The 27,489-nt window shown below is 38.6% G+C and overlaps 7 protein-coding genes across 9 annotated transcripts; 5 read left to right on the plus strand and 2 right to left on the minus strand.

Annotated features, from left to right (window-relative positions):
* Positions 1–248: 248 nt before the first annotated feature.
* On the plus strand, positions 249–2,978 carry tmem258 (transmembrane protein 258). The gene is made up of 4 exons (XM_054619904.1): positions 249–339; positions 613–722; positions 2,598–2,726; positions 2,820–2,978. Exons 1-3 carry the CDS (start codon positions 337–339, stop codon positions 2,722–2,724), a joined length of 240 nt encoding a protein of 79 aa, XP_054475879.1. The 5' UTR covers positions 249–336; the 3' UTR covers positions 2,725–2,726; positions 2,820–2,978.
* Positions 2,979–3,081: 103 nt separating this feature from the next.
* Positions 3,082–6,246, minus strand: tmem138 (transmembrane protein 138). The gene is made up of 5 exons (XM_054619903.1): positions 6,135–6,246; positions 5,228–5,725; positions 4,267–4,438; positions 4,037–4,112; positions 3,082–3,942 (listed from the first exon to the last, which is right to left on the minus strand). The coding sequence occupies exons 2-5, from the start codon at positions 5,353–5,355 to the stop codon at positions 3,830–3,832; spliced, it is 489 nt and encodes a 162-aa protein (XP_054475878.1). The 5' UTR covers positions 5,356–5,725; positions 6,135–6,246; the 3' UTR covers positions 3,082–3,829.
* Positions 6,247–6,523: 277 nt separating this feature from the next.
* LOC129108594 (EF-hand calcium-binding domain-containing protein 4A-like) lies at positions 6,524–12,416 on the plus strand. Of its 3 annotated transcripts, none has more exons than XM_054620463.1 (10): positions 6,524–6,589; positions 8,467–8,726; positions 8,806–8,917; positions 9,018–9,165; positions 10,009–10,155; positions 10,262–10,352; positions 10,444–10,539; positions 10,630–10,817; positions 11,327–11,398; positions 11,606–12,416. In XM_054620463.1, the coding sequence occupies exons 2-10, from the start codon at positions 8,469–8,471 to the stop codon at positions 11,757–11,759; spliced, it is 1,266 nt and encodes a 421-aa protein (XP_054476438.1). In that variant the 5' UTR covers positions 6,524–6,589; positions 8,467–8,468; the 3' UTR covers positions 11,760–12,416. The 3 variants fall into 3 exon arrangements, with proteins under 3 accessions (XP_054476438.1, XP_054476439.1, XP_054476440.1); XM_054620464.1 differs by having other exon boundaries at positions 6,546–6,643; XM_054620465.1 differs by lacking the exon at positions 6,524–6,589 and having other exon boundaries at positions 7,571–8,726.
* A 123-nt stretch (positions 12,417–12,539) lies between these two features.
* Positions 12,540–15,056, plus strand: LOC129108824 (EF-hand calcium-binding domain-containing protein 4B-like). The gene is made up of 8 exons (XM_054620742.1): positions 12,540–12,600; positions 12,712–12,832; positions 13,062–13,188; positions 13,301–13,382; positions 13,543–13,657; positions 13,905–14,006; positions 14,104–14,180; positions 14,870–15,056. The coding sequence occupies exons 3-8, from the start codon at positions 13,173–13,175 to the stop codon at positions 14,952–14,954; spliced, it is 477 nt and encodes a 158-aa protein (XP_054476717.1). The 5' UTR covers positions 12,540–12,600; positions 12,712–12,832; positions 13,062–13,172; the 3' UTR covers positions 14,955–15,056.
* A 258-nt stretch (positions 15,057–15,314) lies between these two features.
* Positions 15,315–20,217, plus strand: cd151 (CD151 molecule). The gene is made up of 8 exons (XM_054620401.1): positions 15,315–15,469; positions 16,463–16,547; positions 17,161–17,352; positions 18,024–18,098; positions 18,861–18,965; positions 19,196–19,351; positions 19,434–19,520; positions 19,652–20,217. The coding sequence occupies exons 2-8, from the start codon at positions 16,464–16,466 to the stop codon at positions 19,709–19,711; spliced, it is 759 nt and encodes a 252-aa protein (XP_054476376.1). The 5' UTR covers positions 15,315–15,469; position 16,463; the 3' UTR covers positions 19,712–20,217.
* A 270-nt stretch (positions 20,218–20,487) lies between these two features.
* On the plus strand, positions 20,488–22,731 carry gatd1 (glutamine amidotransferase class 1 domain containing 1). Its single transcript, XM_054619884.1, has 7 exons — positions 20,488–20,626; positions 21,292–21,368; positions 21,847–21,952; positions 22,047–22,154; positions 22,250–22,341; positions 22,426–22,519; positions 22,616–22,731. Exons 1-7 carry the CDS (start codon positions 20,515–20,517, stop codon positions 22,729–22,731), a joined length of 705 nt encoding a protein of 234 aa, XP_054475859.1. The 5' UTR covers positions 20,488–20,514.
* An 813-nt stretch (positions 22,732–23,544) lies between these two features.
* Positions 23,545–27,441, minus strand: chid1 (chitinase domain containing 1). Its single transcript, XM_054619883.1, has 12 exons — positions 27,139–27,441; positions 26,783–26,926; positions 25,709–25,841; positions 25,580–25,624; positions 25,383–25,489; positions 25,238–25,299; positions 25,042–25,131; positions 24,829–24,930; positions 24,512–24,661; positions 23,922–24,002; positions 23,784–23,826; positions 23,545–23,656 (listed from the first exon to the last, which is right to left on the minus strand). The coding sequence occupies exons 1-12, from the start codon at positions 27,241–27,243 to the stop codon at positions 23,558–23,560; spliced, it is 1,161 nt and encodes a 386-aa protein (XP_054475858.1). The 5' UTR covers positions 27,244–27,441; the 3' UTR covers positions 23,545–23,557.
* Positions 27,442–27,489: the final 48 nt, after the last annotated feature.

The raw sequence follows: 27,489 nt of genomic DNA on the forward strand, positions 1-27,489 counted from the left end.
TGTTGAGCATTTGTTTGTTTACCACATAATTCCATATGTGTTCCTTCATAGTTTGGATGTCTTCAATATTAATCTACAATGTAGAAAAAATAAAAATAAAGAAAACCATTGAATGAGAAGGTGTGTCCAAACCTTTGACTGGTACTGTATATAGTTTGTAAACGGTAAGAACATAATCAAGGTTTTATTAGAATTGGTACAAGTAACATGTCTTTGATGCGATTGGCCTGAATTACCCATGTGACCTGTACGTCACGAAAGAACCAGGAAGTGACAGTCAGTACGTGGCCTTATCATCTTGGAGCAAAGACAGAGGAGCTCCGCTTCATTGCAAAAATGGTAAACTTGCTCATATCTTTCCTGTGTATAACTTCAGACCGTAACATACAATGATACACCGGTTATCTGTACACCTTATTCACAACTTCACCTGCAAAACCAGCGTGTTATGTGGATGTGACTGTGGTTTGCAGACTAGCAGAGCAACGTTAGCTTCATGATACAAGATGTTCTGTTTAAGACAGATACACATGTTTTACACACGAATGAAACGCTGTATGTCGGTGATGAACTGTGAGCTTGTCTAACCTGGTTGTGTCTAAACTCCTGCAGGAACTCGAGGCTATGACCAGATACACCAGCCCGGTGAACCCGGCCGTGTTCCCCCACCTCACCGTGGTGCTGCTGGCCATCGGCATGTTCTTCACCGCCTGGTTCTTCGTGTATCCTTCAATAATAATAATAATAATAATAATAATAATAATGGATTTTATTTATATAGCACACTTTAAAATACAAAGAAATCTCAAGGTGCTGCACAGGGTAGAACAATCACAATAATCAAATATAATAATAAAACACTAAAAACAAACAAAAAATAAAAATTTAAATTAATTAATTAATTTAATCATAATGAAATCTAAGAATATCTATTAAAACCGAACAACCACCCAAACACAAGCAATCCAAATTATCAAGACCTCAGGGGAAGGCAGAGAGGAACAGGTGAGTTTTAAGACTTGATTTAAAGGCGGTGATGGAGTCTGAGGCCCTGATCTTCTCCGGGAGCTCATTCCACAGGCGTGGCCCCAGTGAAGAGAAGGCACCATCTCCCATGGTAGCCAGCTTTGTCCGGGGAACCGCAAGGATATAGCACTGTGTCTGTCGTCGTTATGGGAAAGGGGGTCATACAGAATACATGATGGAGTTAAGGGTCATATACATGCTGTAAGCAAAGCATGCAATAGGTTTTAAGACATTTTAACCATTAAACAGGTATGATACATTACATTACATTACATTACAGTCATGTAGCAGACGCTTTTATCCAAAGAGACTTACAATAAGTGTATTCAACATAGGTATTCAAGAGAACTACTAGTCACCAGAAGTCATCAGTGCATCTCCTTTCTTAAACAAGCATCTTAAAGCATAAACCAGAGCAAAAGTATAGTGCAGAGGCAAATTACTACGAAAACAATAATTGCAACAGACTAATACGAATATAATAAGTGCTACAAACTACTAGGAATAGGATAAGTGCAGTAAACAATTGAGACTTTTCAATTGCTATCAATAACACAGCACTTAATTAATAGCTGAGATAGTAAAAAGATTTAAGGCAAGAGATATGCACAGGCAGAATGATTAAAATTGTTAGGGAAAAGTCAAATGCACTTTTCTGCATCTTCAGCGGAGGTTTGGTAAAGCTAGTTCAGAAATGAATTAAAACAAATTTAAATAAATATTTATAAAATAATACATATTAAAGCTTGTCTCTATTTAACAGATACTTAGTGCCAAATGACATGTCTCTTTACAGGGAACCTCCTTTGACATTACTAGGGATTTACAGACCCGTTAAGGAAAGGCATCCAAACGTGTTAATTTAAAGGGTAACTTCCTGCTTCAGCTTTGGCCTCTTGAACTTGGGGTGTCCACGCAGTCTTTCCTGTAAATTAGGGGGTTATTAAGTGTTTTCACTCGCAGTCGTATTTTCATATAAAGTTGTTGCAAATAATGTACAAATTGTTGAAGAAATATTCACCACATTCAATTGTTTTCTCAATTAACACTGCAAAGTTAATTTTCTCTCAAAGTGATTTCTAGATAAGGGATTGAGACTAAACTTTTACATCATAATGCAGTACATGCTGATGCACATATATTAAACATATTTAAGTCACAATCACTGATCAAAACAAAGTTAGCAAAGGTAAACTAAAGAACAATAAAAGGCACAATTGGTACTAAGCCAGAGATTTAAACAAAGTTTGTAATTTTTTCAGATGCTGTAAAATGTTTGTTTTTATTGGTTATGTCAGTAAAAACTGGTGTAGAGAAGCCCCATGTTTGAATTGAAGATGTTTGATTTTTCACAAATTGTTCATCTCATTCAATTAACACTGTCTTTTTCAACAGTGTTTTAATGTAAATGTCATTAAAGAATACAGGATACATATGATACGCTAACATAATGGACAATGATATTATTACTACTATCAGAATAAGCCACACAGCAGGTGGCATTAGAATTGGCTCAGTACTTGACTGTCGGTTGTACTTTTTTTATGAGCTGGCCCTTAACTTCTCATCAGCTACGAGGTGACATCAACAAAATACACCAGGGACGTCTACAAAGAGCTGCTGATCTCCCTGGTGGCTTCCCTTTTCATGGGCTTTGGCGTGCTGTTCTTACTACTCTGGGTTGGCATCTATGTATAAAGGTACATTTAAAGTCTTATTTAGGTTTAGTTGTTATTTGTAATCACTGAAACCATTATGTAGTGGTTAACTTTGTTTCCTCTTGTTTCCTGCAGTATCATGTGACTGACTTAAAACAACACAACACATTCCATCGGAACGAAGAACATCACAGACACAACATGGACTCGATTTAATTGGACTGCACTGACATTTTGGTATCTTATGGACTCTGGTTTTCTTTTCACAAGTAAAGGGGATTTGTTAAACGTTTAGTGTCTTGTCTGTGTTCAACATGATATCTGAAACAATTGTAATAATCCATGGATCACATAGATTTGAACAATTGTATAAAATGTTGATAAACAATATTATTGAGATGAGACCTGAAGTTCACTGGAACTTGACCTGTTGTTGAGATTAGGTTATTTTTACTCACTGAAGACTATTTTTTGGTGTGTTTCACAAGTGGCGCCTAAAACCCAAATCCCTGATTAATCTTTGTGTTAAAAATAGAGCAGTCTGTTTCACCTCGTCTGCGGGATAATACAGACTATCCAAGTGATGAAGGATTACGCCGGGATTAGAGAAGGATTATTTAATAAAAACAGCGGAAACACTATTCAAAGATCGCCCCTAAAAGACAACTGTATTCACATGAAAATGGCTTATTAAAAAAACATTTACCATGTAAACAGCATACTAAATTTACATAAGGCATAATAAATCAACATGTTTCCTCCTTTGCGGGGGAACTATTCCTACAAAAGTATTACTACATGTTGTTTTACAAATGGTACATTAGCAACTCCTAACATTCTTCCAATGTTTTGCATTTTGTCTGTAATTCAAATTGATTAACAAAGGCCACATAGATTAACAGACACAATCCTGCTTAATGCAATACTACCACGGTTGGCTTACCTGCCACTGTAAACCATTTAACCAATTGCTTGATTGGCAACGAAAAGCCAGTAAACACAAACTGGTTGAGACGTTGCTTCATCCGTAGCTTGTTTTTTTTAAACGTGAAAATAGTCCAAAATTCAGAATAGCTGATGATGATGTTACAATGTCAGAAGAGCCTTTCTCCACAGATCCTTCTGTCTCTCTCAAAGACTCTTTTTCACTGACAAGCTTTGGCAAAGGCGTCTCGAAGCCACAGAGAGTCCTCATACAGCCTCGGGTCTCCCATATACTCTGCTGTTCGTTTGTACAAGTAGTAATACATCACTGCCGCTGTTAACAGAAAGAAGTACAGTTACTCACTGACTACATAAAATAGATTAGTTGCGATGGTAAATGCACCTCATGGAATTAATCCACCAATTACCTGTTCTCTGGAAAACAAACAGGGCTTGAAGACCATCTGTCCAAACGAAACTGTTTGACTCGAACCATCTAAGGTTCTAGGAAAAAGATTATACTTGTCAGTTATAGTTTGTATGGATCGAATTTCTCTGATATAAGATTAGTTAGATAGTTAGATTGGTTATCAATATTTCACTTAGATGTAAAAATGAGACCGTTTTGACATGCAGGTGTTGGTGTGACGCAGCTTACCAACACCCAGCAGTGGAAGCAGATGCTGAGCGTCAGGTAAAGAGCGGATAATATCAGCAGAGCCCTGAACCTCTCCAGGAGCAGCGACAACAGGCCGACCTGGAACACGTAGGTGTTGAACATCATCAGCAGGATGATGATCACGTTGAACAAGATGGCAACGTCCTGGATGCTGTAGACACAAAGGGTACTGGTTTATTTGTAATAGTGGTTTCTGATGGGTTGAGCAGTGTGTGAACAACGCATAAAAAAAATAATCATGTGACCTTGTCAGAGAGAAGGATATTGTGCAAGACTTTTATGTTACCAGGTTTATAAAAAAGGTCTTCTATTTACAATTAATGCATTTAGTCCCTGTATGGTTACTGACAACTCACACAAATTTGCTCTAGTTATTACAAGGCTTCATTCACTGACTTAGACATTCTGTAAGGACACAGTTAATGGGATATAAATGGTTGGGCTATAATTAATATATTAAAGACATCAGACCTGCAGACGCATTAAACAAAGTGCAGTAAAGGAGTTAAGAGATTACCAGTTACTGAAAGAGTAGAAAAGCAAATCCATTTCAATGTATAGCCTCAAGGCTGGTAAACCACAAACAAGTGCAAAGACTGTCTTAGTAAAGTAAAATTGTTAGTGAGTATATGAATTTTTCTAAATGCCTGGTTGGCAGTTTTTTTTTTATTGAATTGGGGGATTAGTTTATTAATCATAAATAACTGTTATTTCAGTACAGTTGTGGCTTTTATTTGAGATTTGTCAATCTCTCAAATAAAAGCCACAACTAATTATAAAAAGATTCAAGCCATATATAATACATAGTATCAACTATGTTATAAATAATGAAGTGAAGAAAAGACAGCCTGCACATGTAAGAAGATGTTTACAGAGTGTTCAATATTAATGAATGATAACGACTTGGACAAAGTCGACTCGATGTAGTTCAACGACTTACATGAAAAGCACAAGTTGGATGACAGGCGCTCCCCTCAGGAGTTCACTGAAGGAGTTGACGAAGAGGTCGTAGGCCAACAGTGTCAGCTGGACCAGCAGCACCAGTGAGTAGTTACCAGCCTGCAGCATCTTCAGGGGCTGATGCTGCAAACCACCACACTTCACCGTCTGTTCACCTCCTTGCTTCTGGTTGCTTTTCTTCACACTTGCTCAACACAGGTACTTGATGGTGAGACAAGTCTATTTGGTCTGGATTCAGCCCCTACATACTTAAGTAAAGAAGCAGTAGGCAGAGTAGGCAGGCTGACTTCACAACGTGTCCATCCGCATAGTAAGAAACTGGTGACTTTCCCCTTAAATGTTCTATTGCTCTTTGCTTTCTTCACTCCAGGTTGGGTTTAGAAACATGTTTTCTTGTTGTCCAGTCCAAGATACAAGATTAGATGTTTGAGATCTTGTCCTTTTGTTATGTAGAGAGTCTTCTTGTCTGCTGCATGTCCTGTGAGGAAGAACAGAGAAGCTGTTAAACAGAGAAGCTGTTGTGTGGAGTAGAAGGTAAAACATTGTGTGTCATCTCTGCGGATGAGTGCTAAACTAGCAGTACACCTAAAATACTCAAGACTGTTACACAGGCAAGCAAGGAAAGGTCAAATCTGGGATTACAGATTCATCTCAGCAACACCTCTTACGTTGACGTCATCTCTTTGTTGTTTCTTTCCTTCCACCTGGTTGCCTAATGTTACTGCAGATGATCCTGTAGATGGTAGAGTTACTCCTGACTGTCTAGCAACCTCATCTCCACAACAAATCACTCTAAGAAACACGTGTGCTCAGTAAACATCACAGCATCGACTCTGCAGAGCTCACTGGTGTGTGAGCTTCACAAACACCACATTACATGTACTTACCAGAGAGATAAAGAAACAAAGAACCTCTACATTGCTACATTGTCTGCTTGTGTTGGCTTACAGCTCCAGAGACACACTGGCTTCTCTGCAGGATGTGTTTCCGTGAATTCCATGGTAACGCTGCTTATTACCGTAATACCAGACGTATAGGTGAATATGAATATTCCTAAAAAAGAATATATGGAGTTAAAGGTATATTTAGCTGTTGTGTTTCTGGCAATCACTGTATTATTTCCTCAACGTGACTAAAAGTGCTGCGTGCATGTGAAAACAACTAGTGAACATGTTATTTGGGGGGGCTGTTACCGTAATGTTTGAGGGCTACATCAGACATTACGGTAAAGCTTCATCACATGACACGCTTACTGCCCCCTAGCGGCCAGCGGCAGCAGCACACGACTGAAGCACTGCGAGCTGATCAAAGGTAGTGGACACCTGCCTCCAGTGCACTGAGGGTGAGTGCTTCAAGCTTCTACAACTTCGATGAATTGATATGAAATACAAATAATGTAAGTCATATGGACGTTTATGTTCACTTTATACGCTGAGATGCATTCAGGACTGAAGGGTTTGTGTGTTTTCTTCTTTAATAATGCTTACATTACTTGATTCTCTTGGGTTGGCCGCAGTGTTCATTCTGAGCTGAAGGCTGAAGTTTTGGTACAGTCACAAACTCTTATCTGCATTTCCACAAACACACTGTCTGTTTAACCTGCTGTTATTATCGGAGTGTTTTCAAGCTCATATGTTATTAAAATATGACTGATTGTGGTTATTAAGTGTATTCTTTCTGTGAAGTGCAGTGTAAGTTTGAGTGACAGTTTTACACTGTGTGAATTCACTTCCCCTGAATGTGGACTCAGCTTGCTTCACACACACCGTGTTGAATATGTGATAGGTGTGTAAGTTTATTTGACCTTTGGCGAGGCTGTTGGCTAAATGACAAAAGATCCTCAACATGTAATGTTAACAGACTCTTATCTGGGATTCCACCATATCTCTCATGATATAAAGATGCCTTCATAGATCATCGACAAGAAGCTTTTACTATCTGTCATTAGTATCATTTCTTTTTAAGGTTTTGGTTTTATGATCATAGATTGCAAGACCAGAGAGCTATGGAGGAGAGATAGGGTCTGAAACCTCCAGAAATATCTGTGTTTCTAATTCTAATTACATTAAAACATTTGATGATTTATGCTGATATGGTCTCCCTGTGCAATAGAAACTGATAACGTGTGCTGCTGGTATCTGTCATAAATCACAGTTTAATGATGTTTAATGGAGAAACCGAGCCATACTTTCCCTGTAGTCTTTAAGAGTAAAAATTTGTTTGCAATTGTGGGATTTCTGACAATGCAAACAACTGCAAATGTTTTATTTGCATCTCCTCTCCTCCCCTTCGAGTACACAGAAACTCTTCTCACATGATATCATCCTGTTTTTTCCTGCACATCCTGGTGCTCAGTCAGGCTCTACTAAGCCCTCCTCTAAGTAAACACTTGGGGCAAATGATTGTGCAGCTAAAGCTAAGCATTCCTGTTCTACCGTGCCTCGGAATATTTACATTTTGTATAAAAATGTTAAATAACATGCCATCATATTGGTTACCTCAGACAGTTTTAAAATCTTATTGAGTGTTGCCGTGTCAGCCACCTGATCACAGCAGCTGTAGATAATGTGTACGGTCACAGCGTAGTTGTTCTGCACCTCATGTTTGACAAGGGAGGACTGTAGGGCCAGCTTCTCACAATATCTTCTAGCACTAAGAGACAAGATCCAAAAAGGTCTTTCAGTTCCTAATGGTTCATCAAGAAAGTAAAAGTGAATGTCTCAGACTGGTGGTATCCAGAAATAGACAACACTGTCTAAATACTGACACACTGTCATTAGGACTAATAATGTTATGTAATTGAAAGAGTTGTCATTATCACTCTTTCAATTAGTTTAGTCTATGAAATGTCATAAATAGGGGGAAATGTCCACCATAGCCTCCTAGATTCTACCAAAAGTCCAAAATTCAAAGATATTTAGTTCACTATGATATCTGACAAAGAAAATCAGGAAACAATCTCATTTGAGAAGTTTTAACCACAGAATGATTGGTATTTATTTTTTGACTATTTATGTCTGAACAATTCTGAATTAATCGCTTATCAAAATAGTTGCAGATTATTTGTTCTGTTCACGGTTCAGCTCTACTTCTCATGAGTCCCAGACAGATAAAGTTAAGCATTCAATGCCAAATGACAAACTAAGAGCTCCAACAAGTACATAATACCTAAGAAAATATACGCCCACTCCCCACCCATAGTTGTTTGCCTGTGTGCAGTAATGTCTAAGTGGCTGAATGATGGTGAAGTGCTGGTGGGTCAAGGCAGTGGTGAGGCAGCACCAGTGAGCCCCAGACTGCGAGGCCTTCCACCGGGGAGCCCCAGGCCGGGCCGGGGTGCTTTTAGTCCTCTGGCTTCACCCAGAGCCAGAGAGGCAGTGCCAGGAAGCCCGCAGGCAAAGACCATGGGCAAGGCCAAGGAGCTGTTTGTGCTGTGTGACAAAGAGGGGAAAGGCTTCATCACAAAGTTGGATATGCAGGTGAGCAGCTGACGTGGTAGAATAAAAAAACATTTAGGCTGATTGTAGAGTCTTGAACTTTCCATCTTCTTCTGTTCAGAGGCTGCAGCTGGAGTTGCCGCTGTCTCCTGAACAGCTGGAGACGGTGTTTGAGAGTCTGGACCGAGAGAGCAATGGATTCCTTACTCCTGTCGAGTTCAACACAGGACTCGGTAAGTGTTGTGTTTTGGAAACCACAATTCACTATGGCCTCTATGAGGAAAGCCGCTGTATAAACCAAACCCTATGTGCCTCTCTGTATCTGTGGTGCAGGTGAGTTAGTGGGGCTGGAGGACTTGACTGAGCCAAGTCATAATGAATCAGACGAGGATACGGACCAGGTGGACTGCTCCCAGGAACCCCCTGCTGTTAGATTTGTAAACATACTGATGGAGCTGGGAGCGGACAAACTCTTCAAGGAGTAAGGAGACATAAATTCATTCCCATCAGACTGTACACTAAATATTTCCCCATGAGAAATATCTACACTCATTAACCAGTTTGTTAGGCACGACTAGCTAAAGCTGATGCAGTCTATAACAGGTGGCCTCAGATGTTACCATAAAATTAAATCGAAATCTCCCTAAAAACACAACATTATAACCGTTCCCGAAGGCAGGATTCATTGCAGGACTGTTGTATTAGACTCAAAATGTTAGCACAAGGGGTGTTAAGATGGTATAAATACTACTATAGCACGTTTGCTTTAGGTTTCACATGTTATCTAGAAATATTTGCATTTTTACTAGAAGCTGAAGGATAGTGAGGTGGATGTGTAAGGCAAGTTTTAAATGGATGAATAGGTAAGGAAGCGATCTTAAATAAATGAATAAACACTACATGATGCATTTTCTCTACAATGCGCTGTTGTTAAAATGACAACTATAACATTTCTTGGGAAATATCCGCAGTTACGGTAACAGTACATTTTCCTGGCAGTTCCATATGCAAATATTAAACAGTTTTCTTTATTTTAGCATAATTATTGGCCACTTTGATACAACTTTTCATATACAATCCCATATGTTTTATATTGTAGCTATTTTATTTTTCTTCTCTCTTAAACAAAAATGCAAACTATTAGCTTATTAAGCAAACAATGCAAATCTTTTGAGCTGGATAACTTTAACAGGAACCAAGTAAAAAAAAGATACTGTATATTAACAGTTTGTTATTAAAAACTTTTTGTGATGTGAGTGAATGATTCTGTGCTGTTTAGGTTCGATGTCCTCCGTCTCTTTAATAGTTGTGTGTTGTGTGTCAGTCAGCAGGAGCTCTCTTCTCTGTGGTGTGAACTCCAGAGGGACAGACCAGAGCTGCTGAGTGTCCTGGACAGCGTCATGATCCACGCAGTGTCGCAATTACAGGACTCCATCAGAGAGAGAGACAGTCTGGAACAAGCTCTACGCAGGTCACTGCTTCCTCCCGCTGGCCTCTGCATATGGAACAACTCATTGTGCCCTATTCAAGTGTTGAGTTTTCTGAAATCATTCAAATGTCATTCTTGTGTGTTTCAGACGGGAGACTGAACACGATGAGGTTGTTCGATCCATATATGAAGAAATGGAAAACCAAATCAGAGAGGAAAGAGAGAAACGGCTGGCTGAGGTACATACTTGTGCCATTTTGTCCAACCTTTGTGCCATTTAACAAATGTTATCATCGTAATATCTTTTAATACATTTATTGTGAAATCAAGGACCTTATTGGACAGAAGCAGAGAGGACGACAACTCGAGGAGGAGCTGAAGATGCGTGAGCAAGAGTTGGAGAATACACAGACCAAACAGAGAGAGGTATACATTCAAATAGTCCTGCTGTTTGAGCGTATTTCTGAATACTTTTAGTTACGTGGATGAATCAACAGGACCTGTCTTTGTCCTAAGCTGGAAATCAGAATCCGGCAGCTAAGCTGTGAACAGGCAAACATCAAGGAGCAGAACCAGCAGCTGCAGAGCCTCAACATCCAGCTACAGGAGCAGGTGGAGCGCAGCAGAGAGCAGCTGCAGGCCGCTCTGGGTCAGCTCAGCCTGCTGCAGGTCAGCGCTGCCCAGGAACAAGTGGCCAGACAGAGGTGAGGGGCTAAACGCACAGGAACCAGAGTTAAACAAGAAAATGACTCCTACGTCCCTGCCAGCTGGTCTGATTTTATTTGCAAGCATACCAGGAGTTATGGGAAGGGCTGGCATCATGAATCCCATTAAATGACAAAACCAACAATGTTTAAGTCTATCTCTCAACAATTTCAAGACTTTGCTACCATGTCTGTGGCACTAAGATCAAGCCACTTTTGTCCCTACTGAAGACTTATATCTTGAAAATTCAATTCAATTCCAATGTGTTTGGATAGCACCATATCATACACAGGCAGTTAAGAGTGCTTAACATATAATAAAAACAACCATTTGGCTCATTTATGTATTTTAATAGTTTACGGCGCATATTGATTATATCAGGCTTTGGTTACATAGGCAGCACTTTGAAGAATCAATTTATTGTTGGTTTTAGTCTTTTCCTGGGATTTGTGGACGATAAGAAGAATAAAGAGCAATTTTTAACAACCGTTTGTGTGCTTCACTGTAGAAACGTGATGAAGGTGTCAAGGAATATGCAGAAAGAGAAGGACAGTCTCTTTAGACAGCTGGAGCTATTGAGGTACGTCTAAACAGCTGCCGACTGCTGTTTCAATCAAGTTCATTTGTTGTGAAGTTTAAAGAAAAATTCCTGAAAAATGTATAGGTGTCTGTAAAACAATGAATGTAATTCCAGTGTGTGTACTTGTCCTTTTTTTGATTCGACCACTACCACCTTACATCAGCCAGTGTGATGTTTGTCCTAAATGATTATCTCTCTTTATTTTAGGGATATGAACAAAAGGCTGCGAGATGAGAAGGATGCCCAACAGTCTCAGAAGAGGGTTAGTCACGTACGCTCTGTCCTTCCTCCTCTGCCTTTAACTTACTATCTCAGTGAAGACCTTTGTACCCCGTGGACACAGCAGATTTATCCAACCTAAGCTAAGTCTTGGAATGGCTTCACACTTTACTCCTTCCTGTGGACAATGATTATTTATATGGGCAGCTGTTATTGTTTGGTTATAGATTGATCGTGTGGTCATTGACCCCGTTTGGGATTTTGCGATGTCAGCAATGTTTTTCTGTTTTGTTTTGTAGAAGTAGTCAGTGAAGTGAAATATTTTGTTGAATAGACATTTATTCTATCTGTGCCAATTTAAAGAAAAGATTGTTTTATATGTTTATTAATGACACTTGTAGAAAGCACTATTTATGAACTAAAGAGTGTCAGTATATACCAAACCAATAAAGCATTGTGTTATGCTTTATTATTGGCTATGTTTTTTTATTTGCACTAACAATAATCTCTCTTGATCAAAGTTTCTGAACAAGTAATATACAAAGAATACCAAATAGTCTTTCAAGAAACCGCATTGACCGTTGCACGGTAAACACCTGTTGATTATTTCTTGTACATTTTGTCTTGCCATATCATTTATAATCAAACGAGGATATTGCTGATAAATGGTTGTGATATTTAACTACTTTGTAGCAGAATAAATGTCACTATTGGACAAGATTTTTGCCTTTTTAACATTTTTCATTTCACCTTGTGAAGCAATTTGTATTTCTATAAAGAATACAGTTAAGGTCCCTCGAAACTTGTCATCATGTCCATATATTTATAGTATATTAAACGGTTATTATTAACATCTTAATGCTACTCATTTTTTCTGCCTCACTTCCCACAAAAACCTTGTAGAATCCAAATGTCACAAAGCGTTTGCAGAAGAAAGGGTCAATTATAGGTAACTACTTACTGCAAGACAAGCTACTGAAAAGGTTTGTATGACTTACAGCATCTGATATAACATTAATCCTTTTTTTGCATTAATGCAAGGCAGTTTGCCAGAGGAAGCAACTAATTTGTCTGTGTATTCATTAATTCTGAAGACAGCTGAGCTCATCTGATGAGTTGGAGCAGGACAAAGACACAGAGATCACAAACTCATCAAAGAGACACCAACCTTCATGTAGAGTCAGTGGTGAAAATGTTGAACAGGTACAAACTCAGGTAGGGAACATATTCAATTTACAAATACATTAATTCCCAAATTCTTTAATTTTAATATGCAGTTGCAACAGCTGAGGAACTTTCAATAATGAAGATATATATTATGAGGCTTTTGTAGTCTGCACAGCAAAGACGGAGCACAGATTGAAGGTGCATCCTTAAACGCAAAGAACATGAACATGACTCTGATGTCATTATATTAAATTTGGTCACTTTACCTGAATTTTAGACAACAATTGTGAGTCCTCAGCGAGTGTTCAAGGTGGTATTCCTGGGTAACTCAGGCGTTGGTAAGAGCTCCTTCATCCAGCACTACTGCACAGGAAACTTCTACAGTAAAATGAACGCTACTGTCGGTGAGCTCTTCTCTTATTATCACTCTTTCACAATGATTAACATGCTCCTCAGTATATATAAATATATATATATAAGTAAATTATGACAGCATTGGTCTCTGCTGCTCTCTAGGTATCGATTTCCAGATGAAGACTTTAACTCTGGGCTCCACCATCATCACCCTGCAGCTGTGGGATACTGCAGGACAGGAGAGGTCAGACGTATCACAGTTTATTCACATGCTTACCAGCCGTGTGCATTTGTGGCTTTTTAATATTTAAAATTATACCGTCTGATCTGAGCTGCAGGATCTTTTTGCTTGCCACCTTTTTTTTAGGTGTAATTTTCTTATTCCTTTTCTTATTCCTGTTCAGGTTTCGCAGCATCACCGAGCAGTACTACCGCAAGGCTGATGGTATCCTTGCAATGTATGACATAACTCAATCCTCCTCCCTCACTGCTGTGAGATCATGGATGGACTCTGTGAAGGTGACCAGGTGGAGCTGATGTAATGGATGGAAAACAACGTGCAAAACCATTTGTCAGAATTTGAATTCACATGCAGCTGATTGACGATCCAGTAATCTATAGACACTAACGCTAACTGATTGATTAATCTTAATTTAGATTTTTATTTTCAAGATTATTTTTTGTCTGATGTCTGTGTGAATAGTATAATAGCTTTTCTCACCTTCTTTGCTTCAGTTTTCAACACTAATCAAAGGTTCTGTCACAGGAAAAGATGTGTGAAGATGCGGTTCTGATGCTGCTGGCGAACAAGCTGGACCTGGAAGACAGCAGAGAAGTGAAAACAGGGGAAGGGCAGAGACTAGCAGATGTGAGGCACATTTGAATATTCAAACTACTTTCCACAGTGATTTACTCACTATGTCCTTAAATGAAATGTTTGTTTTTTTACTTCCTGGTTTATACAGGAGCACCAAGCTTTGTTTTACGAATGCAGTGCCAAAACTGGATGTAATGTGGAGGAGCTGATGACTCATCTTGCTGGGTATGGTTTCAAATTATGAAATGAAATGACTATATATGTCAAACACATCATCTGGATCCTTCAAACTAGATGGCATTTTGTCGGCACAATTTGTCACTGTAGCCAAAATACACTCAGTAACCAGTTTATAGGTTTGGAGTCTAATACAGCAGTTGTAGAAAATTGTACCTTCATTAATGTTATAGTGATTTGAGATGTTTGGATTCAACTTTATAGACATTTTTTAGGGTTGTAGTTTGTGATGCTTTTGAATTGTATTGCGTTATAAGAAGAAGTGTGTCTAAAAAGGGAAGCAGTTATTGAATAATCTGCTGATCTTTGACTAATCGATTATTTGTAAAGTCCATAAAATCTGTTTTTCCAGAGCCTCAGTCTTCAGGTAGCTTATGTTTTCTGACAAGCACTAAAAAAATATGAAGGATATTCAGTTTAAAGTGATATAAAACATAGAGAAGTAGCATCATTACAATTGAGAAGCTCAAATCTGAAAATGTTTTTTCACAATTCATTTATCGACTTATTGTCTCAGCATTAGTCTACTGTCATGGATATAAAAGGGATGTACCTGATAAACTCGTATTATTTTAAACATTAAACCTGAGATGAAGCCCGGCTGCAGGATTATTGGTGTAAACGACAAATGTTGTGGCTTCTGCTGCGCAATGATTCAATACTTTTCTTCCTTTCAGGATGTTAGTCTCCCAGGATGATCGACAATGTGAAGATGCACTTTTACTGACTCAGGGCATCGCCAAAAGAGGCTGCTGCACATAAACAGAGGATGAAAGGCTTTTGAAAAGACTTTTAACTATAAGCTCCCAGGCCCAAGTCCAAAGGTCACGTAAATCATTTCATCAAGACACAAACAGCAGCATTTCTCTAGGAACAAATTCAAAATGTTTGCTTATGTTGTTATGTATGTTTGTAATCCATCAAATAAAACACATTTTTGATAACACCTTTTGTTGTCATCGTCTTTTTTTTTTTTTATTCTTTGAACAACATCTTAAAAGCTGTATTATAGTTTTAGAGCTCATATGTGTGAGAAACCACTCGGGGGCAGCCACGCACTCGATATAGCTCGCAGAGGGGTGAGCTTGCTGTTGTGCCAAAAGAGGACAGACACTCAGACGCTTGAGTAGGAGGCTCTGGTCTGAGTGTCAACTGAGAACTAACGCTGTCGCAGTTAACCTTCAAAGACAGCAGCACATTGACACTGGGGTTGGTGGGATCTGGGAAGACATTACACCGATAATCTACATCCTTCGGGGCCCACCGTCTAAAATCAGGTAGGAGTATTTCAGTGTCAGCGGAAGGGGAGAGCAGTTTTTCCATGACACAATGAGTTAAAAATAACTCTGGACAATCACATTTACACAGGCAGTATTTGGTCTCATGGCTGGAAAAAAGCCATACATTTTTCATGAGTTAAATTGCTTAATGTTTTGTAGTTATTGACTCTTAACTCTTTCTTCATTTGGTTTTTTTATGTATAAAATGGGTGTTCACTGACCCCTAAAACCACCATCTCTCATGATGCTCAGTGTCCCAATGTTTCTTAAAATAGAATCAGAGGAAAGTTCAGTTCAGGTTAGGATAAAAACAGACATAGACTTTAAAGTCATAATGTAGGGAGTTAAAAGTCAACAGTATATCACTTGCATGTAAAAAGATCAGGTTAAGTTACTGGGATAAGGGACATGTTTTTCTGACTGCTGGATGACATGTGACACAAGTTCTTGAGTATGTTTTCCCAACAACACATTTGGTTAATCTTTTAGCTCTTTCCATGCTCTGTTAAATCACCTGTTTGAAAGTTTAAAATGCACCACATTTCATTATTGGTCACTGTTTATTGTCACTCAAAGCTAAGAAATATAAAACTTTAAAAACATGTCAGAAAATGACATGTATGCCGTAGTTGTGTGTTAGAACTCCATCCAGTAAATGACCTTTTCACACCAAACGTGGAATTAAAGCAGACTGAAAGAGGAAATTCCTAACGCTATGGACAAGTCTCAATCAGATAGAGCACTAACAGAATTTAGCACGCCATCATGAGAGTATAAAGATGGTAAATTGTATGATCGTAATCTTCACTATAGTATGAAATCCGTGTTTGAGGGTATTCCCTGCTCTTTGAGCATCTTGTGTTCATTCTCTATAGGTGGGGATTCAGCTGTGGTGTCTAATCTTCTCCAGAAATATTTAATTTTGCTAAAGCTCCCCCTGTTTGTACACAAACATTCAGTTCACTTACATGTACATTTTTTTTATTTCAGAATGGAAGCTCAGGGTGAAAAACCACTCAGCTGTGGGACAATTTGTCTGAAATATCTACTTTTTCTCTTTAATATTCTTTTTTGGGTAAGTTAAGTATTGGTACATTGTATCTGTATTTAGGACAGCGGTTTCTCTGCTCAGAGCTCTACTGACTACTGTGATAAGTATTACTAACATTAGTAGTAATAATTAACTTTACTCTCTCGTTAAACTTTTTCTTTGCCACAGAGATTTACAACATGGAATCACTTCACAGCTTGCACTATTTCTACTGTTTCTCATGGTTGGACAAACAACTTATTCCTTATGTATATTCTATGAAAGAAATATGTAATATTATGTGTCATACAGTTTCTATAGACTTAATTTACAGTATATTTTGTTACTGCAGTGCACAAAAAGTTACATCAGATACTCCTACAATATTTCTACATATCAGAACTTTCAAATTAAAATTTTCACTTTCTTAACTTTAATTGTATTAACTTAAGGTTTTAATCAGTTATGCTTTAACCATCTTGTACAACCAAGTATGCACTCGGATGCAAGAATGTCTCATGAGGCTTAAAGTGGAACAGTAAGGCGTTGTCTTGTTTGCATCACTTGCACATTTTAGGAGCCTGCAAAAAAATAATGTGGTGCATTCTTGATATGAACATCTGGTTTGAGTTGAGCTGATAACAGTGCGTTCTTTCAGCTGGCAGGAGGGGCTGTGCTGGCAGTGGGAGTGTGGACTCTGATGGAAAAGAGCGACTACATCAGTTTATTGAACTCCAGCTTCTACTCGGTCTCAGCTTATATCCTGATTGCTGCCGGGGTCATTGTGATAGTGACCGGGATCATCGGATGCTGTGCCACTCTGAAGGAGATGAGGAGTCTTTTGATTGTGGTAGGATGGATCAGACACAAAACACTGCCATGTGACAGAGAAATGTTTGTTTCACTCCACTAAAGCATTAACCACATTCAATTAAGGTGGCATGAGAAACCAAGTAATGCCACCTTTCAGATCCTGTTTATACACACACAACCTGGTCTTGTAAGTTAATCCTTCGTGACCTTCTGTCTCGTCTGCCTGCGTTCAGTGCAGCACAGTATGTCAGACGGGCATGACTGTCAAATATAACAGACGAAGCCATGCAGAGTGTGTCTTTAAGAGTTTAGATTTAGAGTGCGGCTCATGCTCGAGGAATGAAGGGCATCACAAGCATCTGGACTGAAGAGTGTGCTAGAGAGCCAGACGCAAGTGAGAGGATTTAATACAGAGGCAAAACTGCACAACTCTGTGACGTTGAGTTTATTTCAAATATTTAACGCAACCTTTTTAATGAGTAACTTCTTTTACCACAGTTTAATCCTTGTTATCCTCTTGAGTAACCATCTTATTTTGTTGTTTTTTTGTCATGCACAGTGATTTTCAATGCTTCTATCATATCTAAAATCATTTCATATTTTAGCTCAGAAATATACTAATAAAACGTTTGAAAAATGCAGGATTAATATTTTTCACCCTCAGTTTATTCACATGTGTTCTTTTTATTTCATGTCCCGCCACGACAGTATTTGGTCTTGTTGCTCTTTATCTTCCTGCTGGAAATCATTGCTGGTTTGCTGGCTTACATTACCTACCAAGAGGTGAATTGCTTCACATTCTGTTAATGTGTGTCTGTAAATATTTGAGGATAGTGACAGATATTAGTCCAATACAATATCATTTTTTATATCTATATTTTGTTGTAAATTATTTTACTGCGTGTGATTGAAAGCTGATTTTTTTTTGTACTCTTCCTACAATCTATTTTCAATTTCACTGCAGCAACTTCAAATCTGACACTCCCTTTTTTTTCCTGTATGTACTTAATGTGTATTTTTGTCATTCCACAACCCCGTAATGTGATGTCAAACACCATCCCTTGTTTACCAGTATTTCTATTTAAATCTTTTTTTTTACCAGCCATGAAATCTCTGTTGTAAATTATTCTCTGCATGCCTTTCTGTGCATGTTCTTCATTTATCCTGTTATCCATCCTTCTCACACCTCTCTTTCTTCCCCCCTTTTCTTGCTCCAGTGTTTCCCTTTCTGCTATCAGGTAATCTGCTGCCACCTGTTTCCATTTGATATCAAACTGTCTCTCTAACAGGTTGATATGAATGGCTTGATTGCACTTTGTCAGTCAATCTTTACTTGTAAAATGATTTTGAAGAGCAGGGAGGTGGGTCAGAGGAGCTATACTTATATATATCTTATGAGTTATGTGAGGGCATGCACAGGTACAGAGGAATGTTACAAGGGGGGAAAGAAACTTGACCAGGGGCTATTTTTATTGATGGGAGGAGATTAACAGATAACAGATTTTCTCCTGAGTAACCACTTAAGTGCCGCTTTCTGTCTCACAGCTGGACGAAGAGCTCAGACAGAATCTGAAGGTGACAATGCAGCAGAAATACCAGCAGCCGGGGGAGGAGAGCGTCACAGAGGCTGTGGATAAACTTCAGCAGGAGGTTTGGAAGTGATACTACATGTTTAAATCACAGCTGAGTTAACTGCCAGACTGATAAAAAGTAATACTACTTACATTACTTGAGTGTCAAGTGTCAGTTTGATCAGATCATGTTATATTTGGAATGACAGTTTGGCCCCTGTAGCCTGCATGTGAATACAATTCAGTGGTAAACACCATTGTCACATCAATTATTTTCTTTTGTTCCTCTCTGCACTGTCTTCCTCTCAGTTTAAGTGTTGTGGCAGTCATAACTCCACCGACTGGAGAGACTGTGTGTGGATACAGTCAGCAGAGAATGAGCGGCTTGTTCCTGATAGCTGCTGTAAAACTCCCAGCAACCTCTGCGGGCGCAGGGACCATCCCTCCAACATCTACAAGGTGGAGGTAGGGAGACATGTCTGTTTGGTTGTGGATAGATGTTTAAATATATCAGTATCTTAATTTATTTCCTCTCTCATGCTCCCAGGGAGGCTGCATTATGAAATTAGAGGAGTTCATCCTGAGTCAGTTGTATATTATCGGTGCAGTGGGCCTTGGGATTGCATTTCTACAGGTAAAGCACTAACCACTGAGTATAGTATAAGTTGATACCAACATCTCTGTTAATGTTGTACAAAATGCATAATAACTGTTTTTATGTGCAGTGTGGAACTAACAAGTTCATTGTGTCTTTTTTTATTTCAGCTTGTGGGGATGATGTTTACTTGCTGCCTTTATCAAAATTTGAAAGAAGATCCATACTGATTCAATACTTTTTTTTAATATCGCAAAATGTGTCACATCATGAATTATAAAACATTTGGTAGGTATTTTAGTAGCCCAGTTATTCATAGAGTTCTGGATGCTGTGAAGCTGGTAACTTAAAATGATGACATGATGTTTTTTTAAATACACACACTAGAGATGCTGCATTGATGCTGAGCAGCAATGTTCTTTTTCTGCAAAAGAGCATTGCATGCTTTAAATATCGTCCCTTTTATATTAAGGTTATGATGCTTGGATGAACTTTTAATCCAAACACACATGTTACAGAGCAGAGAAATATATCAATGCTGTGGCTACATTTGCATCGTTTGCAATAAGTGATGGTTTTTGTTGTTTATCTTTTTTTTTTTTATGTATCACAGTAACCAAAATGTAATTAAATAATGAATACAGTAGCAGTCAAAAGTGTGGACACACCTTCTCATTCAACTACTTTGAAGAATCTAAAATATAAAACATATTCTGGTTTGTTGAGCATTTGTTTGTTTACCACATAATTCCATATGTGTTCCTTCATAGTTTGGATGTCTTCAATATTAATCTACAATGTAGAAAAAATAAAATAAATTAAAACCATTGAATGAGAAGGTGTGTCCAAACTTTTGACTGGTACTGTATATAAAAATAAATATGTATTTTTTGCTAAAAATGCAAATAAAACATGCATCTATTTTCCCACTGACTTCTGGTGTCGTATTTCTGTGACAGTGAACTTTTATTCTGAAATCTTTCCCCGGATGTTGTTGTCAGCTGACTACTTCCGCATCGCAGGTTCCTCTTGAATGATTTCCGCCACATTTACCTTCTTATTCATCAAACCAGACAAACTAAAGAAAATAAACAAAATGTCTGCAAAACCAACGTGTCTGATCGTCGCCAGCGCGTCTCCTCAAGGTGGGTCCGTCGACGTGACGTCATCATATAGACTATATGTATATGTATATGACGTCATATATAGACTGTATATATGTATATGACGTCATATATATACTATATATATATATATATATATATATATATATATATATATATATATATATATATAGAAGCATTCTATATATGTATATGACGTCATCACATAGACTGCTTCTGTATATACAGAAGCATATAGAAGCAGTCTATATATATATATATATATATATATATATATATATATATAGAAGCAGTCTATATATATATATATATATATATATATATATGCTATATATATATATATATATATAGAGCAGTCTATATATATATATATATATAGAAGCAGTCTATATATATATATATATATATATATATATATAGAAGCAGTCTATATATATATATATATATATAGACTGCTTCTATATATATATATATATATATATAGACTGCTTCTATATATATATATATATATATATATATATATAGACTGCTTCTGTATTTATAGAAGCATATAGAAGCATTCTATATATGTATATATATATATACGTTTAACTGCTTCTGTATATGACGTTTAACTGCTTCTGTATATATATAGAAGCATTCTATATATATACATGACGTTTAACTGGCTGGTGTTGTGTCTTCAGGGGTGTCAGCAGCGTCTTTCCAGCAGTCCTTCAGCCTGTGCACCTCAGTGTTTAATCTCCAGACAGCCACTCCCGGGGTAAGACTGACAAATACACAGCAAAAAGGATTTATACAGTGTTTGAAAGGTTCATGTGTTAACCCAGCATCCCACACTTTACCACAACAGTTACACCCTTTACTAACACCGTGATCTATAAATACTGCTGTAATGTACAGTACCAGTCAAAAGTTTGGACACACCTTCTCATTCAATGGTTTTTCTTTATTTTATTTTTATTTCTACATTGTAGATTAATATTGAAGACATTCAAACTATGAAGGAACACATATGGAATTATGTGGTAAACAAACAAATGCTCAACAAACCAGAATATGTTTTATATTTTAGATTCTTCAAAGTAGTTGAATGAGAAGGTGTGTCCACACTTTTGACTGGTACTGTAAATAAAACTACCACTTAGATTTGTCTTTATCCTAATGTTGGCATAGGCAGCGTTATGAAAGAGTAACAGAGGGATGAGATTGGCCTCATAGAGTGTTTGTTTTAACTCCAGGGGAAGCCAATAGACTTTGTTGGAGTTGATGAAAGCACTGCTAGATGGGTGCAGGACTTCAACCTGAAACCCTACGCAACACCAGCCAAACTTGAATCCATAGATGGTGAGGATATTTATTTCCTGGTCATTTTTTGCAGTTTTTTAATGTGTGCTGTTGGTTGGATTCTGCTCAGTCGTGTCATGATGACCCTCTCCAGGTGCTCGATACCAGGTGCTGCTCATCCCGGACTGTCCCGGAGCGCCGAACGACCTGGCACACAGCGGCTCACTGCACCGCATTCTCACACACTTCATTTCTCACCAAAGTAAGTGTGAGGCTATTTTTTTTTATTTTTTTTAAAGACGTCAGTGTGTAAACAATGTGTCCGGTGTAGAGATTTGTTTGTGTCTCTGTATGCAGAGCCTGTTTGTGCAGTGGGACAAGGAGTGTCGGCTCTGTGCTGTTCCACTGAGGGACAGAAGTGGATCTTCAATGGCTACAGCTTAACAGGGGTTAGTTCTTCATCAAATAAACATTGTACCCAAATATCCTTATATGTTAATGTTTGTAATAACAGTAACTGTTTCTGCTGAAAGCCATCAGTGTTTGAACTGGTGCGGAGGCCTGACTTTGCCAACCTGCCCTTGGTCGTGGAAGACTTTGTGAAAGACAATGGTGGATCATACACAGGTGAGCTAAACCTGCAGAGCACAGACAATCAATTGGTAAATACAAAATCAGCGTTTCTAAAAATCCGCTAATGTGTATCTCTTTTTTGTTTTTCAGCCAGTCAAGAAGATGCTGTGCATGTAGTAATAGACAGACACCTAATAACCGGCCAGAATATGCAGTCAACCTCACTTGTTGTAAATAATCTAATCCTGCTCTCTGGTGCCAAATAAAAACAGGAATGGTTAACATCAGGAGCACTCAAATTCAACTGCTTAGTTGTTCCACATTTATATTCATGTAAATAAACAAACGTTCATCTCAGACAAATAATGGAAGCTGCTGGGTCAAAACAGATGTTTGGCAACACTGTAAATACAACTTTATTACTTCTCAATGCTGTTCTTATAAACACAATAAATGCCACACAATCAAATGCCATGATTCGAAAATACAAAAGCAGATACAGTTTTGAGGATGTTCAAAGCCAGAGAAGGATGCCTCTTGACAGCAAGCAGAGCTGCATAAAAGAGCAGACATGTTTGTGGGCAATGGAGAGAAAAACCAGCAGATGGTTCTGGATTTAGACTGAAAAGAGGCTGCTGATGTCTGGTATGTGAACAAGAGAAGAATATAACCCGATTTCAAACGTTCTACATATTGATGATCATGCACCCTCTGTTGTTGAAGGGAGACAAATCACTGAACTTTGACTAAACTGTACAAGTTTAATTGTTTTCCAGTGTATCATCAATGATGAGGAATAAAACATTCTGAAGTACCTTGTGTCTGCTGCTAGTATCGTTTGAGTCAACAAATCCGGGATTTGTTCATGTAGAGAAGATTTCGCAACACTTTCATGAACCTCAAACAAGTTGAGTATTAACTGAATCCTGTCCACGGCTGGTTTCAGAGGTCATGTAAGCCTAACCTGTAAAACGAAAATAATACCTGCATACGGCTCCTGAATTTTTGGTGCTCCGTGTTAAAAAAAAAGAGAGAGTAAAATCCATGTGCTGCTGGTCCAAAGTCCACATTATTCACTATCAAGTCCAACTCTCATAGGAGATCATAGAAATAGTCCAGTCCTTGTCCTAATTCCCATAAGGAAATTCCTGTTCCCAGTTCGTTAGCTAAAGAGATCCTCAGGTAGATGGACTGAAAAATAGTAAAAAAAAAAAATGTTAATCTCCCCATGTAGCAGTAAACACAATGAAAACCCTTTTGGTTGATAAAGTGAAAGGAAGATATTCTTCAATGATCTTAAAATGTGCTAAAGACTTACCTTCAATGACGGATAGTACACCACATGCTTAACTGCATTGCTCCTGAAATGAATGTCACAGATATTGTTAAAAGATGCTGTGAGAAATTTAAGATTTAAGCCATAATTTGTTGACTTTAAGTGTAATTAAATCAGTACCTCTTGTAGCTGAAATGATGCTCTGCAGAATATTCGTCCCAGAGAAGTTTTGGCCTGTTTTCTCGCAAAATCTCAATGTACCTTCAGGAAATCAGAGAGAAATTTAAGACCATGTTCAAGGACCTTTTCTTTTTATTCAGCCTTTTACTATGATATCGTGGCTTCTTGCTATTGTACTTGTCAAACTCAAATTTGCTTACAGGGGCTTTAAATGGGAACTGCACAGATTTTTCAGACTTTAACATCTGGGGGTGTGGAGTTAGAAGAAGTTCACCAGACCTTTGTTGCATGCTCCACATCACTGGTTGATGTGAAGCTGCTATTTGCATAACACACACAACTCTACAACTGATCTGTCAGCGGTTCCCATTGCATTATGGGTAATGTAGGCACCAGGTTTTGTCAAGGAGGAAGAAGGAAGCGAAAACAAAAGAGGATATCTCTTCAATCGTTTTAGATAATTTTTTGAAAAACATCCACCGTGAGTCCGACAAAGTTTACCACAATGCTAGACCAGTTTGAAACATATTATGATGTAATTGCTAAAATGTACATAAAGTATTCCAGCAGTAGTCACAGTACTATCTTACCTTCCTCCCAGGATTGGCTCTGTTCCCTGACCCGCAAAATCAAGGCCATACAAATTGAGTCCAAGCAGGATCTTTTGCCTCCAGTGAGTGTCGGGAGCAAGCTGGAGAACACAGTCTCTCACCCAGGGCAGGGGGGAGCTCGGGCCCGGTCTATTAGGAAAAAAATTATAATTAAAAGCCAGATAACTCAGAACATTGCCTGCATTAATGCTGTGCATAGTCTTTTCTCTCTCAGTTACTCTATTCATGTCACTACCCGAAACATTTCCATTTCTGCCACAATGAATCTGTGGACATCACTTGTCTGTGACGCTCACCTGGCACCACTGGAGTAGTCGTATGTCATGAGGCTGAATCCATCAACTACAGGGGCCAACTCCTCAAACTCCTCCCTGCCAAACATACCCGGCTGCCCTTCACTGATAGTTATGGAAAAGAAAAGAAGGCGAAGGAAAGTCAGCACCAATTTAAGTATACCTTTAAAAATGTTTAGCTTTTATAGGCGCTGAGAGCAAACTCATTTCATTCACCTCGTCACAGCAGGTGGGATGACCAGAATGCAGTCTAATCTTTTTGCCTTCAAAGCCTCACATATGTGTTTCACCAAATGGACCAGCTCCCTGTACACAGAAAAGATTTTACATATTTGATTATTAGTATTTGCGTCATCCCCTCAGACAAATTAATATGATGGTCAGATACAGATGTGTCAGCAGAAAAACTCACTTTCTTTTGTTACCTCCCAGCTGGCTCCACAACTCCAACGTGAAACCATCGAACCCTTCAGTCTGCAAGGCCACAGCTTCATTAGTCAGACGCAGGACAAACACTGTTGTCAAGGGAGTGAAAGCTAAACATAACACTTAATTACCTTTGCGACATCCACCAGCTCACTCCCCAGCTCTTCGATTTCATCTTCACTCCCCAGCACACTCATGTAGTCCTGGTAAGACCAGCCGTCAAATAACAGCCGAGGCACTGAGGGTAAAGAAAATGAAGCATCTAAAATGAATAACCAAACAACAGTCTCATCTGAAAGCACATGCACACATTAACAGATCTACTCACCCATCCTGATTTTTTTGTTAGACTTGCGTACAGCTTTGACCCAGCCTGGACAGACAAAAAGACACCTTTATGTACATTAATCACTAGAAAACGACTTCCTTTTGACTGTCAGGGATGTGGGTCCTGTACCTGGGTCATGATCGTGGAGTCCTGTAACGTCAAAGGTTTCAGGTCCCCGCCGGCGCAGCTGAAGCCAAACTGGACACAATGAGGTTAGTTTGGCCCCAAATATTTTGGCAACATCATAACCGTGGGAATTCCACTGGAGGATGAGAAAGATAAGGCATGTAATTATTAAGAGATATTTAGTCAAAACAACCTACTGTACACACAAACGATAGGTTCACATTACAGGATAGTTTCAAGACTGTTTTAATTCAACACCTACATGTCTAATTATATGTTGAAAGAATTATCGGTCACTGCAATCTTTCTTCTTTTCTACACTCGCAGTAAAGCGATAACGTCCTCATACATAGGCAGTGTTAGAGGGTTACTTCTAAAGTTAAGGGCCAGAAGTTGAAATCATTTGCATTGTTCAGCTTCATCACCTCAGAACATAGAAGAAAAAAAAAACATTCACAGACGCTAAATTTACCATCATAAAAAAACAAATGAAGGCATTAAATCTTTATTGTAGAGAACCTGGCAATAGGAAATATTTGGCATTTGTGCTAGGAAAGGAAGTTAAATGATGAATAAATCATCAATGCAGTTACCAATTAATTTATCTGTGAATCCATTGATCAACTATTAGTTTCGGCTCGACCAAAGTTAGTCTTTTTAGTTTGTCTCAAAGAACTTGACGTTGTGCCCGGGCCTTCACAGTCAGCTCTTTTTAGTTTAATTACTTTTACTAGTGTAGAAACTTTGCAAAGTAACACAGTCTGATAAAACACAATGCACGCTTTGCAATAAAAAGATTATCTCTGGGAGATACTTCATTTGACTAACTCAGACTGAGAGACTCATGAAGCCATGTTAGCTTCAGCTGAACTGTAATGGACTGTAGATTGTGTCATCTCTTACATTGATGTCAGAGATAAAAAAGAAACCCACAGGGACAAAGCACTTCCAATGTACATACGAGCATGTGAGTGTTGCATTAAAACAGACTTGAAATGATCTGAACCTTCCCTTTAATGCTGTGTTGTCAAATGTTGAACAGCAACAAGGGGGAAAGCAAACGTGTCGGTGACTTACAGGGGTGACATATCCGAGCACCGGTCCTTGAAAGGTTCTCTTGATCTGAGCCCAGTGTCTCTTTTCCTCCTTCACTATGTCTTTCCAGGGCGGATCTGACACAACGAGGCCTCTCTCCAACACAGACAGCTCAGCTAGAGATGTCTGAACAGTGGGATCCAATGAAAACAGCAGATTTCAGTGACAGATGATGACTGGACATATGATTTAGATTTAGTGAGGATAGTGGCCTCACAGCTCCAGCAACATGCCAGGCAGACAGAGGAAGACTTGTTTGACCTGAACTGACAGCATAACTCAGCTCACACCCATCTGAAGGTACAAGTCTGAAGTTATAACATATTAATGAAACTCACCTCAGCCTCAGCTTTGTGCGACTTCTTTGCATCAGTTTTTGAAAGAGTGGCACTGACCAACAAGCAGCATGAGATGGCGTGCAGCAGGAAGAATGTCGTTCTCATTTCCAAAAACAAAGGAGTAGTGAAGCAGATAAAGATAAATGTGTTAACTCAGTCACAGTCTGCAGGTTCTGCTTCCTTCCTGACAGGAAGATTAAACACGCAGCCTGAGTCCTCCTCTCTCTGCAGTCACACAGAAACACAACATGTACAATCAACAACCTGGGTTTGTGCCAGCTTGATTGACAGCTGAGCTCAACGTGTTTCTGGAGCGTCAACGGAAGCTGGCTCACTTCCGCGTTGAGCGTT

Source organism: Anoplopoma fimbria, chromosome 19 (assembly GCF_027596085.1).
Source record: "Anoplopoma fimbria isolate UVic2021 breed Golden Eagle Sablefish chromosome 19, Afim_UVic_2022, whole genome shotgun sequence".
NCBI lineage: Eukaryota > Metazoa > Chordata > Actinopteri > Perciformes > Anoplopomatidae > Anoplopoma > Anoplopoma fimbria.

Coding starts and splice junctions, on each gene's coding strand:
- tmem258 (XM_054619904.1), top strand. Junction 723..2,597: donor TTCACCGCCTGGTTCTTCGT/GTATCCTTCAAT, acceptor ACTTCTCATCAG/CTACGAGGTGACATCAACAA.
- tmem138 (XM_054619903.1), bottom strand. CDS start 5,355: ATGCTGCAGGCTGGTAACTACTCACTGGTGCTGCTGGTCCAGCTGACA. Junction 4,113..4,266: donor GCTTCCACTGCTGGGTGTTG/GTAAGCTGCGTC, acceptor TCTTTTTCCTAG/AACCTTAGATGGTTCGAGTC. Junction 3,943..4,036: donor GTTTGTTTTCCAGAGAACAG/GTAATTGGTGGA, acceptor TTCTGTTAACAG/CGGCAGTGATGTATTACTAC.
- LOC129108594 (XM_054620463.1), top strand. CDS start 8,469: ATGTCTAAGTGGCTGAATGATGGTGAAGTGCTGGTGGGTCAAGGCAGT. Junction 9,166..10,008: donor GCGGACAAACTCTTCAAGGA/GTAAGGAGACAT, acceptor GTTGTGTGTCAG/TCAGCAGGAGCTCTCTTCTC. Junction 10,353..10,443: donor GAGAGAAACGGCTGGCTGAG/GTACATACTTGT, acceptor TGTGAAATCAAG/GACCTTATTGGACAGAAGCA.
- LOC129108824 (XM_054620742.1), top strand. Junction 14,007..14,103: donor AAGGGCAGAGACTAGCAGAT/GTGAGGCACATT, acceptor TGGTTTATACAG/GAGCACCAAGCTTTGTTTTA. Junction 14,181..14,869: donor CTGATGACTCATCTTGCTGG/GTATGGTTTCAA, acceptor TCTTCCTTTCAG/GATGTTAGTCTCCCAGGATG.
- cd151 (XM_054620401.1), top strand. CDS start 16,464: ATGGAAGCTCAGGGTGAAAAACCACTCAGCTGTGGGACAATTTGTCTG. Junction 16,548..17,160: donor TCTTTAATATTCTTTTTTGG/GTAAGTTAAGTA, acceptor GCGTTCTTTCAG/CTGGCAGGAGGGGCTGTGCT. Junction 17,353..18,023: donor TGAGGAGTCTTTTGATTGTG/GTAGGATGGATC, acceptor CCGCCACGACAG/TATTTGGTCTTGTTGCTCTT.
- gatd1 (XM_054619884.1), top strand. CDS start 20,515: ATGATTTCCGCCACATTTACCTTCTTATTCATCAAACCAGACAAACTA. Junction 21,369..21,846: donor TCCAGACAGCCACTCCCGGG/GTAAGACTGACA, acceptor TTTTAACTCCAG/GGGAAGCCAATAGACTTTGT. Junction 22,155..22,249: donor ACACTTCATTTCTCACCAAA/GTAAGTGTGAGG, acceptor CTCTGTATGCAG/AGCCTGTTTGTGCAGTGGGA.
- chid1 (XM_054619883.1), bottom strand. CDS start 27,243: ATGAGAACGACATTCTTCCTGCTGCACGCCATCTCATGCTGCTTGTTG. Junction 24,003..24,511: donor GAGCCAATCCTGGGAGGAAG/GTAAGATAGTAC, acceptor GATTTCCTGAAG/GTACATTGAGATTTTGCGAG. Junction 23,657..23,783: donor TGTACTATCCGTCATTGAAG/GTAAGTCTTTAG, acceptor ACTATTTTTCAG/TCCATCTACCTGAGGATCTC.